Source organism: Leptonychotes weddellii, chromosome 13, assembly GCF_054177405.1.
Source record: "Leptonychotes weddellii isolate Sample4059 chromosome 13, ASM5417740v2, whole genome shotgun sequence".
Taxonomy (NCBI): domain Eukaryota; kingdom Metazoa; phylum Chordata; class Mammalia; order Carnivora; family Phocidae; genus Leptonychotes; species Leptonychotes weddellii.
The window spans coordinates 58,458,262-58,469,183 of NC_138381.1; the positions used below are offsets into that span (position 1 = coordinate 58,458,262).

General features: G+C 58.7%; 2 protein-coding genes across 2 annotated transcripts in view; one reads left to right on the plus strand and one right to left on the minus strand.

The window, feature by feature from the left end:
- The window catches only part of SMARCB1 (SWI/SNF related BAF chromatin remodeling complex subunit B1), a 38,581-nt gene extending 37,611 nt beyond the window's left edge, over positions 1–970 (plus strand). Inside the window, exon 9 of the mRNA XM_081801716.1 lies at positions 892–970. Coding sequence (XP_081657842.1) covers positions 892–955 — 64 coding nt within the window. The 3' untranslated portion in view covers positions 956–970. The remainder of the gene's footprint in view (positions 1–891) is intronic.
- A 126-nt stretch (positions 971–1,096) lies between these two features.
- On the minus strand, positions 1,097–3,544 carry DERL3 (derlin 3). Its single transcript, XM_006746363.3, has 7 exons — positions 3,311–3,544; positions 3,132–3,197; positions 2,978–3,051; positions 2,765–2,858; positions 2,053–2,248; positions 1,450–1,540; positions 1,097–1,344 (listed from the first exon to the last, which is right to left on the minus strand). The coding sequence occupies exons 1-7, from the start codon at positions 3,401–3,403 to the stop codon at positions 1,263–1,265; spliced, it is 696 nt and encodes a 231-aa protein (XP_006746426.1). The 5' UTR covers positions 3,404–3,544; the 3' UTR covers positions 1,097–1,262.
- Between the last annotated feature and the right edge of the window lie 7,378 nt (positions 3,545–10,922).

Sequence of the window (10,922 nt, forward strand, 5' to 3'; positions counted from 1 at the left end):
GGAGTGCAACTTGCTGGAGCTCCACAGCAAGGAGATGGTTGGGCTTCACTGGAAGGCCCTGAACAAAGAGGAAGATTCCAGGCCCAGGCTCTGCTGGCCTTGGAGACAAGTGGGCTCCATTGCTGAACGGTTTGCTTGGTCCATGTGCCCCTACAACTGGTGGGATGGAATGAAACTGCCCACCTCAGCCCCTCTGGGCAGGCCAGCCCACCAGGCCCGCCCAGAGGCTGAGCCCTCACTTGGAGCACTGCTGCAGAGCCAGCTGCGACTCCACGCGGTTTCCCTACAAAATTAAGGTCAGACTCCATGGTGAATACTTGGGCCATCCGTGAATGTGACAGCCTGCAGCTGGAGGAGCCCGTATGCTGCTGATCATCCAGGAATAAAACAGAGTTCCGACTGGTCTAGGGCAATGAGGAAAGTTGGTCAGGGTGTCTGGTGCCCGCTTTACCAAAGAAAAAAGTGAGCTGTGGGATCAGATCAGGCTCCCATGGTTCTCAGCTAAAAACATAAGGGAGAGAGCTTTGTAGAACTCTGCCAAGATGAAAACTTCTCAAAGCTTTGGGATTGCAGAAAGGGCAGAGGACCTGGTCCTGGCCCTCTGCCGCACCTGACCCCATGGAGCCTTGGCCAAGTCCATTGACTGCTCAGCTGGAAAGTGGGGCAAAGGTCCACTTGTTGCCACTAAGGGACAGGAGGAGCCAAGTGAGGCATCAGCCTGAGGGTACCACGGGCAGGAGCCCCTGCAAACTGGGCTTGGCATGACAGGGACATCCCAGTCCTGGCCCCAGCCAATGAGACCTGGCCAGTCCCCTGCTGCCTGGCCCGGAGCAGAGATCAGTGCAGGTAGGATTTGCCCAAGGCTCCATTAAGGCATTGGCAAAGCTGGAGTGAGAACCCCGAGTATGCCATCTGTGAGCTCAAAGCTGCTGGGCAACTGTGGGCAGGTTCTTGACCCCCTCTGGGCTTCCCATCCTACCACCTACAATTGGTCTGAGAGGGCAGACCAGGCTTGGTGGCCCTAGATCAAGGCCAGTAACACCTGCCCAGCGTGGAAGGATGTGGCCAGCCAAGGCAGGGAGCCAGTGCTGTGGGCAAAGAGACGCAGGTCATTCTGTTTATTTGGGTGGGCCCTGGGCACCAGCCCAGTCTCCAGGACAGGTTGCTCTTCTGTAAGCGGGAGTTAGGGGTGGAATGGAGGCCTGCCAGAGGCCAGGAAAACAGGCCGCTGGGGTTGGGGCTGGCCTTGGCCCTGGGTACGGTCATTGCTGCAGGGGTCCTGGCTGCTCCTCTGGGAGGGGCAGGTAATTGGGGTCCTCCTGTGGGGCATCCAGTAGCAGCTTCCTGTAGGGAGGGGCCCATGCTGAGCTGAGGCCAGCAGGCGTCCCCACTGGTATAGGAAGCCATCTGAGGGAGGGCAGCGGGAGAATTGTCATCTCTAGCACTCACAGGAAGCTGGGGGTCAGCAGCAGCCTCTTGCCTCCAGGTTGGTTGGGGAAGACATCCTCTAGGAAGTAGTAAATGTGGCCCACAGCAATCCCTGTAGGAGAGCCATGGATGGCTGAGGCCACTCTCCACAGTCCAGAGCCTGAGGCCAGCATAGCCTGCTCCCTGCCTCCAGGCACAGTTCCGGAGGCACAGCCAGGCCAGGCAACCTCAGGCCCCAGAGTATGAGCGCCCAGTGTTCTGCACAGACTGCCAGCCCCCACCCCGGGGTGGGAGAGCAGGGTTGACCCTGAAGGACAGGCTTACCTGGCCCAGAAGTGGGCAGGACCTGGGGAGGGGAGGGCCTGAGAACAGGGGAGGAATAGGAGCCAAGGCTGGGAACTTGACACACCTATCCCCACCCTGGTCAGGACCCACACGGGCATCAGTACACCGAAGATGGGGAGCCTGTAGCTGGCTGGCTTGTTCAGGGGCCAGAACAGAGGAGCTAGCAGGGCAGGAAGGCGGGGTGGGAGGACAGGTGAGAGGTCCAGTGCGGGTGGGAGGGAGGGCTCTGGCACAGCACACAGGCCTGTCTGGGGAGGGCGAGTGCACAGGCAGGCTCACCCAGCAGGTCCACGAGAATCGAGTTGCCCAGCAGCAGAGAGAATCCCATGAGTGCCCAGGGCAGGAATGGTGCCTGGAAGGTGAGGAGGCCGAAGAAGTTGACCCTCACTCGGGGGTTTCGGCGGCTCCATACATACACCAGCATGACTGTGAGGGCCTGGCCCAAGAAGAACAGGCTGCCCAGGAGCCCTAGCAGCTTGAGCCAGAGTCAAGGTGCTGGAGGCCTTCTGGTGCAGGCCTCAGAGCCCCTGCCCAGGACACCTCTGACTTGTGAGCCCCCTGGAATCCTCCCTAGTTTCCCTTCCCTCATCACCCCTATGTGCCATTCCCCTGTCCAGATGTGCCCTTCCAATCAAAGGCCACACTTCAGGCCCCACGTGATCTGCCCTGCTTGTCCACCGCGCCCCAGCCTCCAAACACTGCCGTCATTGCCCCAGTTTCTCCTGGCTACTGGCATGCAGGGCACGCAGGGCTCAGCCCCCAGCACCCCACCTGGCTCTCCTGCACATCACCCTGTGGTATTTTGTGTACAGCACTGAAAAGCTGGCGCTGACATCCGGAGCTGAGCACACGATGTACGCTAAATACATCCTAAGCTGGAGTGAACTACTCTGTCCCTCCCCGGCCCGGGCGCTCATGTCAGGCCCCAGGGCCAGCACAGGCTGGCCCCAGAGGCGCTGCGGCCTGAAGTTTCAGAGCCCGGGAAGGATACGGTCATGAGGACGCCCCCGAAGAGAAACATGAAGACGAAGTCGGCCGTGCGGCCGCGGAAGGAGCCCTCCTCCAGCATGCGGCAGTAGCGGAACCTGCGGCCTCCGTAAAGGAAGTATCACAGGGCGGAGCCTCAGTTTCCCCACTCCGGGCCGCCGCCCAGCCCCGCGAGCCGCCCACCGCCCTACGCCTGGGTCCGCGCGGGGCAGGATACACGAAGAGCATGTTGAAGAAGAAGCTGAATCCCAGGGGCCCGAAGAAGAGGAAGTTGGTGACGAGCCTCCAGACCTACGGAGATGGAGGGAAGGCAGGAGGTCAGGCGCAGGGCAGGCAGGGCCTGTCAGGTGCAATGGGTGGGGCCGCCTCACCTGGAACTTCCGGAACACGAGGTGCGGGTTGAAATAGAGCTGGAAGGGGCTGAGGAGCTCCAGTTGCTGCGGAACCAGGGGCGCGTCAGGTGCTTCCCCCGGGAATCCAGCGGTAACCATGACGACACCCCTCCCGGGCTGCAGCCATGGAGACACCCCCGCCCGCCCGGCCAGCTTACCACAGCAGCGGTGGTAAGGACGCAGGCCGCAGTATAGGCCCGCGTCACCGCGGGCACCTGCAGGAACTCGGCCGTCAGCCCCTGCCACGCCATTGAAACTTCTCTGACACGCGTGGCGCAACCTGCTGCACGCTCTTTAACCCGCCTCCAAACCCCGCCTCACTCCCGAATTCGGCCAATCCGCGTCGGAGGCGCAGCGCGCCCAGGGCCGAGGGAGGGACCCTGGGCCCGGTAACCAATAGGAGGAGGAAGCGGGAAGCCGAGGGCGGGACAGGGGAGTGGGCGGCTCGGGACTCGGGACCAAAGAGCAGGCCCCACAGGTGAGCACGTGGCGGTTGTTGTGATGGCTGTCGTGGTGGCGCGGGAGAACGTGTGGCCAATGAGGAACGGGTCGCTTCGCGGCAAGCTAGAGAGAACCAACAGCAAGGACCCACAAGACTTTGGGGGCGGGGCTAAGGTTACTCCGAGAGTGAAGATGAGAGGGGACCGAGTAACTGAGACCGGAAGGGGCGGGGTCACCCTGGGGCGTGGGCAAGGCGGGACCAATGCGAGTCTGGTCTGGAGGCTCTGTGAGGCCCCCTGGGGCGGCAGCGACTCGGTCGGGTCTTTCTCCCCTACTGAGAACCAATCAGTGCCACCTGGCCCACAACAGAGGAGGCGCTCAGCACTATGTCCAGCCACCCCCCACCCCCGCCGCGGTCCACTTCACCGCGCGCGGACTCCTGTGGGGAGTCTTCCCAAGGACCCCAGAGTGCCGACACTGGCCAGAGCAAGTGGGCGGCCTGGAGAGGGCCTCATCGTTTCTTTTTTTTTTAGATTTTATTTATTTATTTGACAGAGAGACACAGCGAGAGAGGGAACACAAGCAGGGGGAGTGGGAGAGGGAGAAGCAGGCTTCCCGCGGAGCAGGGAGCCCAACGCGGGGCTCGATCCCAGGACCCTGGGATCATGACCTGAGCCGGAGGCAGACGCTTAACCGACTGAGCCACTCAGGCGCCCCAGGGCCTCATCATTTTGATGGAAAAGAGAAACTCCGTTTATTCATTCATTAAGTCAACCTTCAACACAGACTGTGCTTTTCTGGATGTGGGAGATACAGCAGCCAAGAAAAGATGAGGAGACAGGCAGTCATAGGCCTGTACTAATATGAGAGCTGGTGTTCACAGGACAGTGAACTGATGCAAATAATGCCAAGAGTGGAGGGTTGGGTAGTGAGCCATCACTGTAGATGGGGTGATCTGGGAAGCCTCTGTGAGCAAGTGACACTTGACTGTCACTTTAAAGATGTCCCTGTGGCTGCTGCAAGGACAGTAGACTGTCAGAAGAATCCGGGAGCAGGGGGAGGCGGCAAGGCACGTGGTGGCTTGGGCAGGGTGGAGCCTGGAGAGTGGGGGAGGGGTGGGAGGTGGGTTTGCCCATGGATGGGACAGAGCTGTGAGAGAGGAACCAAGGGTGACTTGACTGTCTGAGCCACAGGGCGGTTGGAGGGTGGTGGCCTTTACTGAGATGAAAAACGCTTCGGGAAAAGGCAGGCAGATGGAATCCCATTCTGGCCTTGTTGAGTTTGGGGCATCTGTGTGACATCCACCTGGAGAAATCCAAGGGTGGTGTTGGGGGAGAGATTGGCCAGGCAGTCCAGTTGTGGATGTCAGTCCTCAGTAGGCCAATGGAATTTGTAGTCTTGGGCCTGCATGAGGGGTCCAAGGAGCGAGGCTAAACGGAGAAGAGAAGAGGCCCCGCCTGGGCAGCTTACCCTTCCACAGTCAGAGAAGGCAGACCCGGCCAGGGAGGCCAGGGGAGGCTGGAGAGGGCTTCCAAGAGCTGAGCCAAGAAAGGGCTTCAGGAGCAAGGCAGTGAGAAGCTCACAGAGATGAGGCCTGGGAACAGACAGTGGGATGCAGCCATGCCAAGGCCCCTGTAACCAGGATAATGGAGGATAGGAGGGAGAGGAAGGTGTCCAAAACAGATGTGCCTTTACCAACATGGGGAGCTCAGGTGTGGACGTAAGTGTAGGAGATGCGGCATGCCCTGGACAGGGCCCTGAAGTCCCCCAAGGAGACTGGAAAGGCCGAGAACCAGCTGACAAAGTTATCTCAGGTGGATCCTAAGAAAACAAGGGTGCTAAAAGGGGTTCCCTAGGGAGTGGCTCAAGGAGTCCCCAGGGGAGGGGAGGGAGAGGCTGGAAGCATTGAAGGGGGATGTGCATTTGGCTCTGGAGTGAGAACAGGTCTGGCCTGATACAGGGGGAATTGGACCAATGTGCTGAGAGTTTGGGTGGTGGGAGCCCCGCCGCCCCCCCCCCCCCCCCGGCTGGCCTCCATTTTCCAGCAAATCAGGCCAAGGTCATGTTTGAGGTGGGCCCTGCAGAGTAGATCCCATCAGGTGGAGGCAGGGCAGCAGGGTGGGGATGCAGGGCCTCAGACGCCAGAGCTGGCGCCTGCCATTCATGAAAGCCATCCAGGGAGGTCAGGTTTCATGTCAGCATGGGTAAGTGGAGGTTATTCCTGCCTCCAGGCACCCAGCAAGCTCTGGGCCTTCCACTCAGGGTCAGGCCGGGGCTAATAGGAGGGGCTGTCATTGCAGACAGGGGCATCTGTCTCCCCTTTGATTGGGGCCGATAAGGCAGGCGCCTGGCTTGGGGACGGAGAAGCACATTCCCCGGGAGGCCGGGATAGGTGGGGACTGCCAGCTGAATGGGACATCCAGGGGAACAGTGGTTGGATTCCACTGCAGATGCTCCCTCCTCAGAAGCCTGGGTATTCTCAGATGGGGAAACTGAGGCCCGGCAGGAGGCCTAGCAGAGCCTGAGGCAGATCTCCGTCACCAGTCCAGGCTTTTCCTGTCCAGTGTCAGGCCCAGGGCAGGTCCACTTCTCTGACTCAGGCACCTGCAGACAGTTATTTATGGAGAGAAGCCCTGGACACCCCACGGTCCCAGGGGCCTAGAGATGTAGGTAGGCAGTGTGCCGGATGCTAATGTCTATTTGCCTGCCCGTCCTAAGCAGGCAGACCTACCAGCTGGGCCCACCCTCCCTCCTGGGCTGAGGATGTGGCTGAAGGAGGGCCTGTGGTCGCTGGGCAAGGTGACAATGAGCCCTGCTCCTCAAGCTGCCTCTCGGGCCTTGCGGTGTTTTCCTTTTGACATAAACATGCCCCTTTCTGACCCTGGGCCTCCTCCGTCGGGGGCTTTTCCTCAGGGACTGTGAGCTCAGCGCCCACCCACTTCCAGCACATGGACCCCAAACTGCAGTGGAAAGGCCTCCCCCCGCCACCGCAGCAGCTCCAGCCAGCCCCTCCCAGGAGCAGCTGTGTCCCTGTTGGCCCTTCCTGTCTGGGTCATGGGGTATTTTTAGCACCGAATCCGGAACCTACGAGGCTGCAGCTGCTCATGGCCAGAGTGCAAGAACAACAAACTGTCCAGGTGGGCTGTGTCAGGCCTGGGCCTGGCCCTCTGAGCTTGATAGCAGATTCCAGACTTTCCAGGAATCAGCAGGTCTCTGGGGTGGATGGGAAGGGAGGAAGCAGTTTGGGGCAGAGGATGAGTAACATGAGCCAGGCCCATCAGGGGATCAGCCTGTGCAAAGGTCCTGAGGTGCCATGGTGAGGGTGCAGAGAGAAGAAGGCATCGCAAGGAGGGGCTGCGTGCAACATGAGGCTGAGCAGGGCTGTGTAGGCTGCGGTCTCCGTCCCAAGGGCAATGAGGAGCCCTCAGAGTGTTCAGCATGGTGGTGGGTGACGATCAGATGGCAGCTCTCGGGAGGAAGAAGGAGACAAGAATAGAAGCGCTCATCTGAGTGGAGGAAGATGGCAGCAGCCTGCAGTAGGGGTGAGTGACAGAGGGAGTGAAAGGGTCAAGGAGGTGGAAGCCACAAACCTTAGTGAGTGATTGGCAGACAGGTGAGCGTGGGTTTCTGAGGGAGACCTCCCATTGGCTTGGGACAGGTCAAGTCTGGGGTGCTGTGGGACAGGACCACCTTAGGGAAGCCCTCCCTGGCCACCCCAGCTTGGTCCTCCCAGCACCTTGTCACTTAGAGTGCGCCTCACACCCACAGACGTGCTGCACCAGGCTCTCTATCCCCGGAAGTCCCCAGTGACCTTTGAGCCTCGAGAAGGCTGAGACCTGTGCTAGAGGGCTGGCACTGAGACCTGACTCCGCCAGGTCCCCACCCTGGGCCTCTGTGTCCCGGTCTGTGAAATGGGCTGGTGGGAAGAGCCCGTCTGTACAGCCTCCTTCAGCTGTAGTCTGTCCTACTGTGGCGGGGGGGCGGTAATCAGATTTCTGGGCAGGGGCCCCTTCCTGTGACACAGTCATGGCTGCCCCTCCTCCAAGGCTGGTCTCTGCCGTGAAAGAGCGAGAATGCACCAAGGCAGGACTCTGTCCCCGACGCTGGTTTTCTCGCCTGCCTCCTCCTGGCCCAGAGCTCTCAGAGAGCTGCAGTGGAGAACATTCCTGGAGGCCTCAAGGGCCTGGGAGGGAGGCAGCAGGGTCTGGCTCGGGTGGGGTTGTGGAGGAAAACTCAGACATCATGCAGGGAGAGGACAAGAGTTGTGGTGGGGAGAATAGCTTGAGCAAAGGTGTGGAGGCATGAAAGAATCCATGTCTCGCGGCTCCTGGGTGGCTCAGTCGTTCAGCGTCTGCCTTCGGCTCAGGTCATGATCTCAGGGTCCTGGGATCGAGTCCCGCATCGGGCTTCCTGCTCCTTGGGAGCCTGCTTCTTCTCCCTCTGCCTCTCTCTCTCTGTCTCTCATGAATAAATAAATAAAATCTTTAAAAAAAAAAAAAAAGAATCCGTGTCTCATGGGGAAGGCAAGGACAAGTGGGGGCCTGAGAGCCAAGGTTGATGCCAGTCACCATGGTCAGAACAGCTGTTCGGTGACCCCTCACCAGATTCTGCACCCCTCACTTAAGTCCGGGTTCCTGGACCCAGTTCTGATGCGTGGGGGGGGGGATGTGTATGTGTGTGTTCAGGCTTCCCCACACCAACAAGCAACTCAGACACCAACAGGGTGTCCAAGAATTCAGCTCAATTCTGACACTCTACCCTGAGATAGCATCAGATTCCACAGGTTAAGGGCTCAGTCCCCCCAAGACCGCCCCCCACTTCAGGGGAGAGTCAAAAGGTTATTACCTGTACTTCTTGGCTATAAACCAGAGGTTCCCACGACCCCTCTTTGGGCTCCATTAATTTGCTAGAGTGACTCACAGAACTCAGGAAACCTGTTTCCTCACTAGATTACTGGTTTAATTCAAAAGATATTAAAGGGTACCAATTGGGGCGCCCGGCTGGCTCAGTCAGTACAGCCTGCCACTCTTGATCTTGGGTTTGTAAGTTTGAGCCCCACATTGGGTGTAGAGATCACTTCAAAAAAAAAAAAAAGGATATCAATCAGCAGCCACAGGAAGAGATACCTGGTGTGAGGTCCCAAACAAAGGCGCTTCTGCCCTCGTGGAGTTTGGAGTTCTGCACAGTGGTACAGGGAAGCATTCTGGTTTCCCAACCTGGACGTTCTCGGAACCCCATCATTTGGAGGCTTCATTACCTAGGCATGATTGATTAAATCACGGGCCACGGGTGATTGAACCCACCTCCAGCTCTTCTCCTCCCCCCATCCCCATGTCACGGGGTGGGACTGAAAGTTCCCCTGGCAACCAGCCCCCATCCTTAAGTGCTTTCTGAAAGTCACCTCCATAACATAAACCCAGTTGTGATGGAAAGAACCTTGTTATGAGTAATAAGACACCCATTTCACCTTTATGGCTCTGAAGAGTCTTCAGGAATTGAGGATGAGAGAACAAATCAAAAGATGCTCCCCTTGCTCTTATCCCTCCAGGAATTTCAAGGGTTTGGGGAGCTGTGAGCAAGGAACTGTGGGTGAAGACCTAATATATACGAGAAATATATTTTGGTCATCTGAATGACCAAATATATCTATTTCTTATGAATCACACAATATCACACGGCCACCTTACCAAGGAGGTTACTATTACAGATGAGGAAACAGGCTCAGAGAGATTAAGTCACCTACTTGAGGACACTCAGCTAGAGAGAGGGAGGTACCGAGACACCAGGGGCCAGCGCCGGCTTGGCCACCATGAGGCGTGATGGAAGGGGCTGGTGGCCAGGCGGTGAGCTGCTCCTATCCTATTGTGGGGCACGGGGGGGTTCAGCGCGGGGGGCCGAGGGCCATCACCTGCAGGCACCTGTGAATGGTACCACCGACCAACCAGCATCGTGCAGCCTCAGACTCTTCTCCAGCCGGAGTTTGGAGGCAAAACCTCTTAGCCACCTCTGGGCTTCTGGAGTGTCTCCATCATGAGCCTCAGCTCCGTCGGTGATACCCCCCTGCTGAGCAGTGTGGGTGCCTGGCTCTCTGCCTGGGCCTCAGTTTCACTGTCTCTGACCCTAGATAGCTGGATGAGCTGGTCCCTCCCCAACTTCAGCTCCCAGGCCAGCCCGACCTCGGGCCCAGCCGTCTTGATCCTCAGCAGCTGCCCTTAATTCCCACTTCCTTCTGTGGCCACTGCCGAAACGTCAAAGCCACCTCCGGCCTGCCACTCGGAGCCCCCAGCGCGTGTGGCAGAGCCTCGCTCTCCCCGGCCTCAGCTGTTTTTGGGCTCAGCGCTGTGGGTGGTGTTTCGGGAGAAGCGGTCAGTCAGCCACCTGGCAGGGCCAGGATGCCAGTTCACTGAGACAGGAGAAGCGCGAGGCGTGGTAAAAAGACCGGACAGCCCCGTGAGTGTGTGCTGCTTTTCTGTACACCCAGGGGGCCACAAATGTGGGTGTGGTTCGTGCGGCCCTGAGGTGAGTGTGTGGAACCCGGAGCCACACTGTCTTCCTGCTCGTTAGCAGATCATCAGGCAGTGCCGGCCTGTCCGCCTGTGGCCGTGGCCTGTCCACCTGTGGCCTGTCCGCCCGTGGCCGTGCCACCAGAATTCTGCCTCCATGCCCTTGGCTTACCCCAGCGACTGGGGCCTCTTTAACAAAACAAATGCAAAATGAAAATGGCAAGATTCGGTGCAAAAGGAAGCATTGACTTAGAAAGAGAACTCAAACAAAACAAACACTAAATTCATAAAGGCTGGCAAATACCACCCAACATCATAAAATCCAGAAAAATAATCCCTCCATCTTGAGAAGCCTGTGGCCAGACGGCCTGCTGTGGCAGATCAGGCAGGGACTGGTAAAGCAGCAGCGTGTACGCGTCCCCTTGTCCCCTCCGGGCCGCGGAGGTGTGAGGAGGGCTCTATGAAGGGGTGAGGGGGGACCCAGGAAGGGCTGGGAGGCCTGTCCAGCTCCCACATCCCCACACTGTGGCAGGTGGCCCGGCCACAGGAGAATGGCCGCTTTGGTGCCCTCCCCTCTCCTTCTTCCCTGGGCCCTGCTGGGAGGGGGTCCTCTCCTCCCCAAGGAAGGCATCAGTGCTTCACTCTGGCCTGACCACCCCCCAACCCCCCCACCATCCACCCTTCCCCTCCAGATGTGGGCACAGCTGTATTTTTAGAGCAGCCAACCACAAGGACATTCTTTCCTTCTAATTACGATGGCTTCAAATTTCCTAGCCGCAACCAGTCTCATTGTCCAGTCCTCAAATATCAAAGGGTGGCCAGGAGC

Coding starts and splice junctions, on each gene's coding strand:
- DERL3 (XM_006746363.3), bottom strand. CDS start 3,403: ATGGCGTGGCAGGGGCTGACGGCCGAGTTCCTGCAGGTGCCCGCGGTG. Junction 3,198..3,310: donor TCCTTACCACCGCTGCTGTG/GTAAGCTGGCCG, acceptor CTGGTTCCGCAG/CAACTGGAGCTCCTCAGCCC. Junction 1,345..1,449: donor CTGCTGACCCCCAGCTTCCT/GTGAGTGCTAGA, acceptor CCCTCCCTACAG/GAAGCTGCTACTGGATGCCC.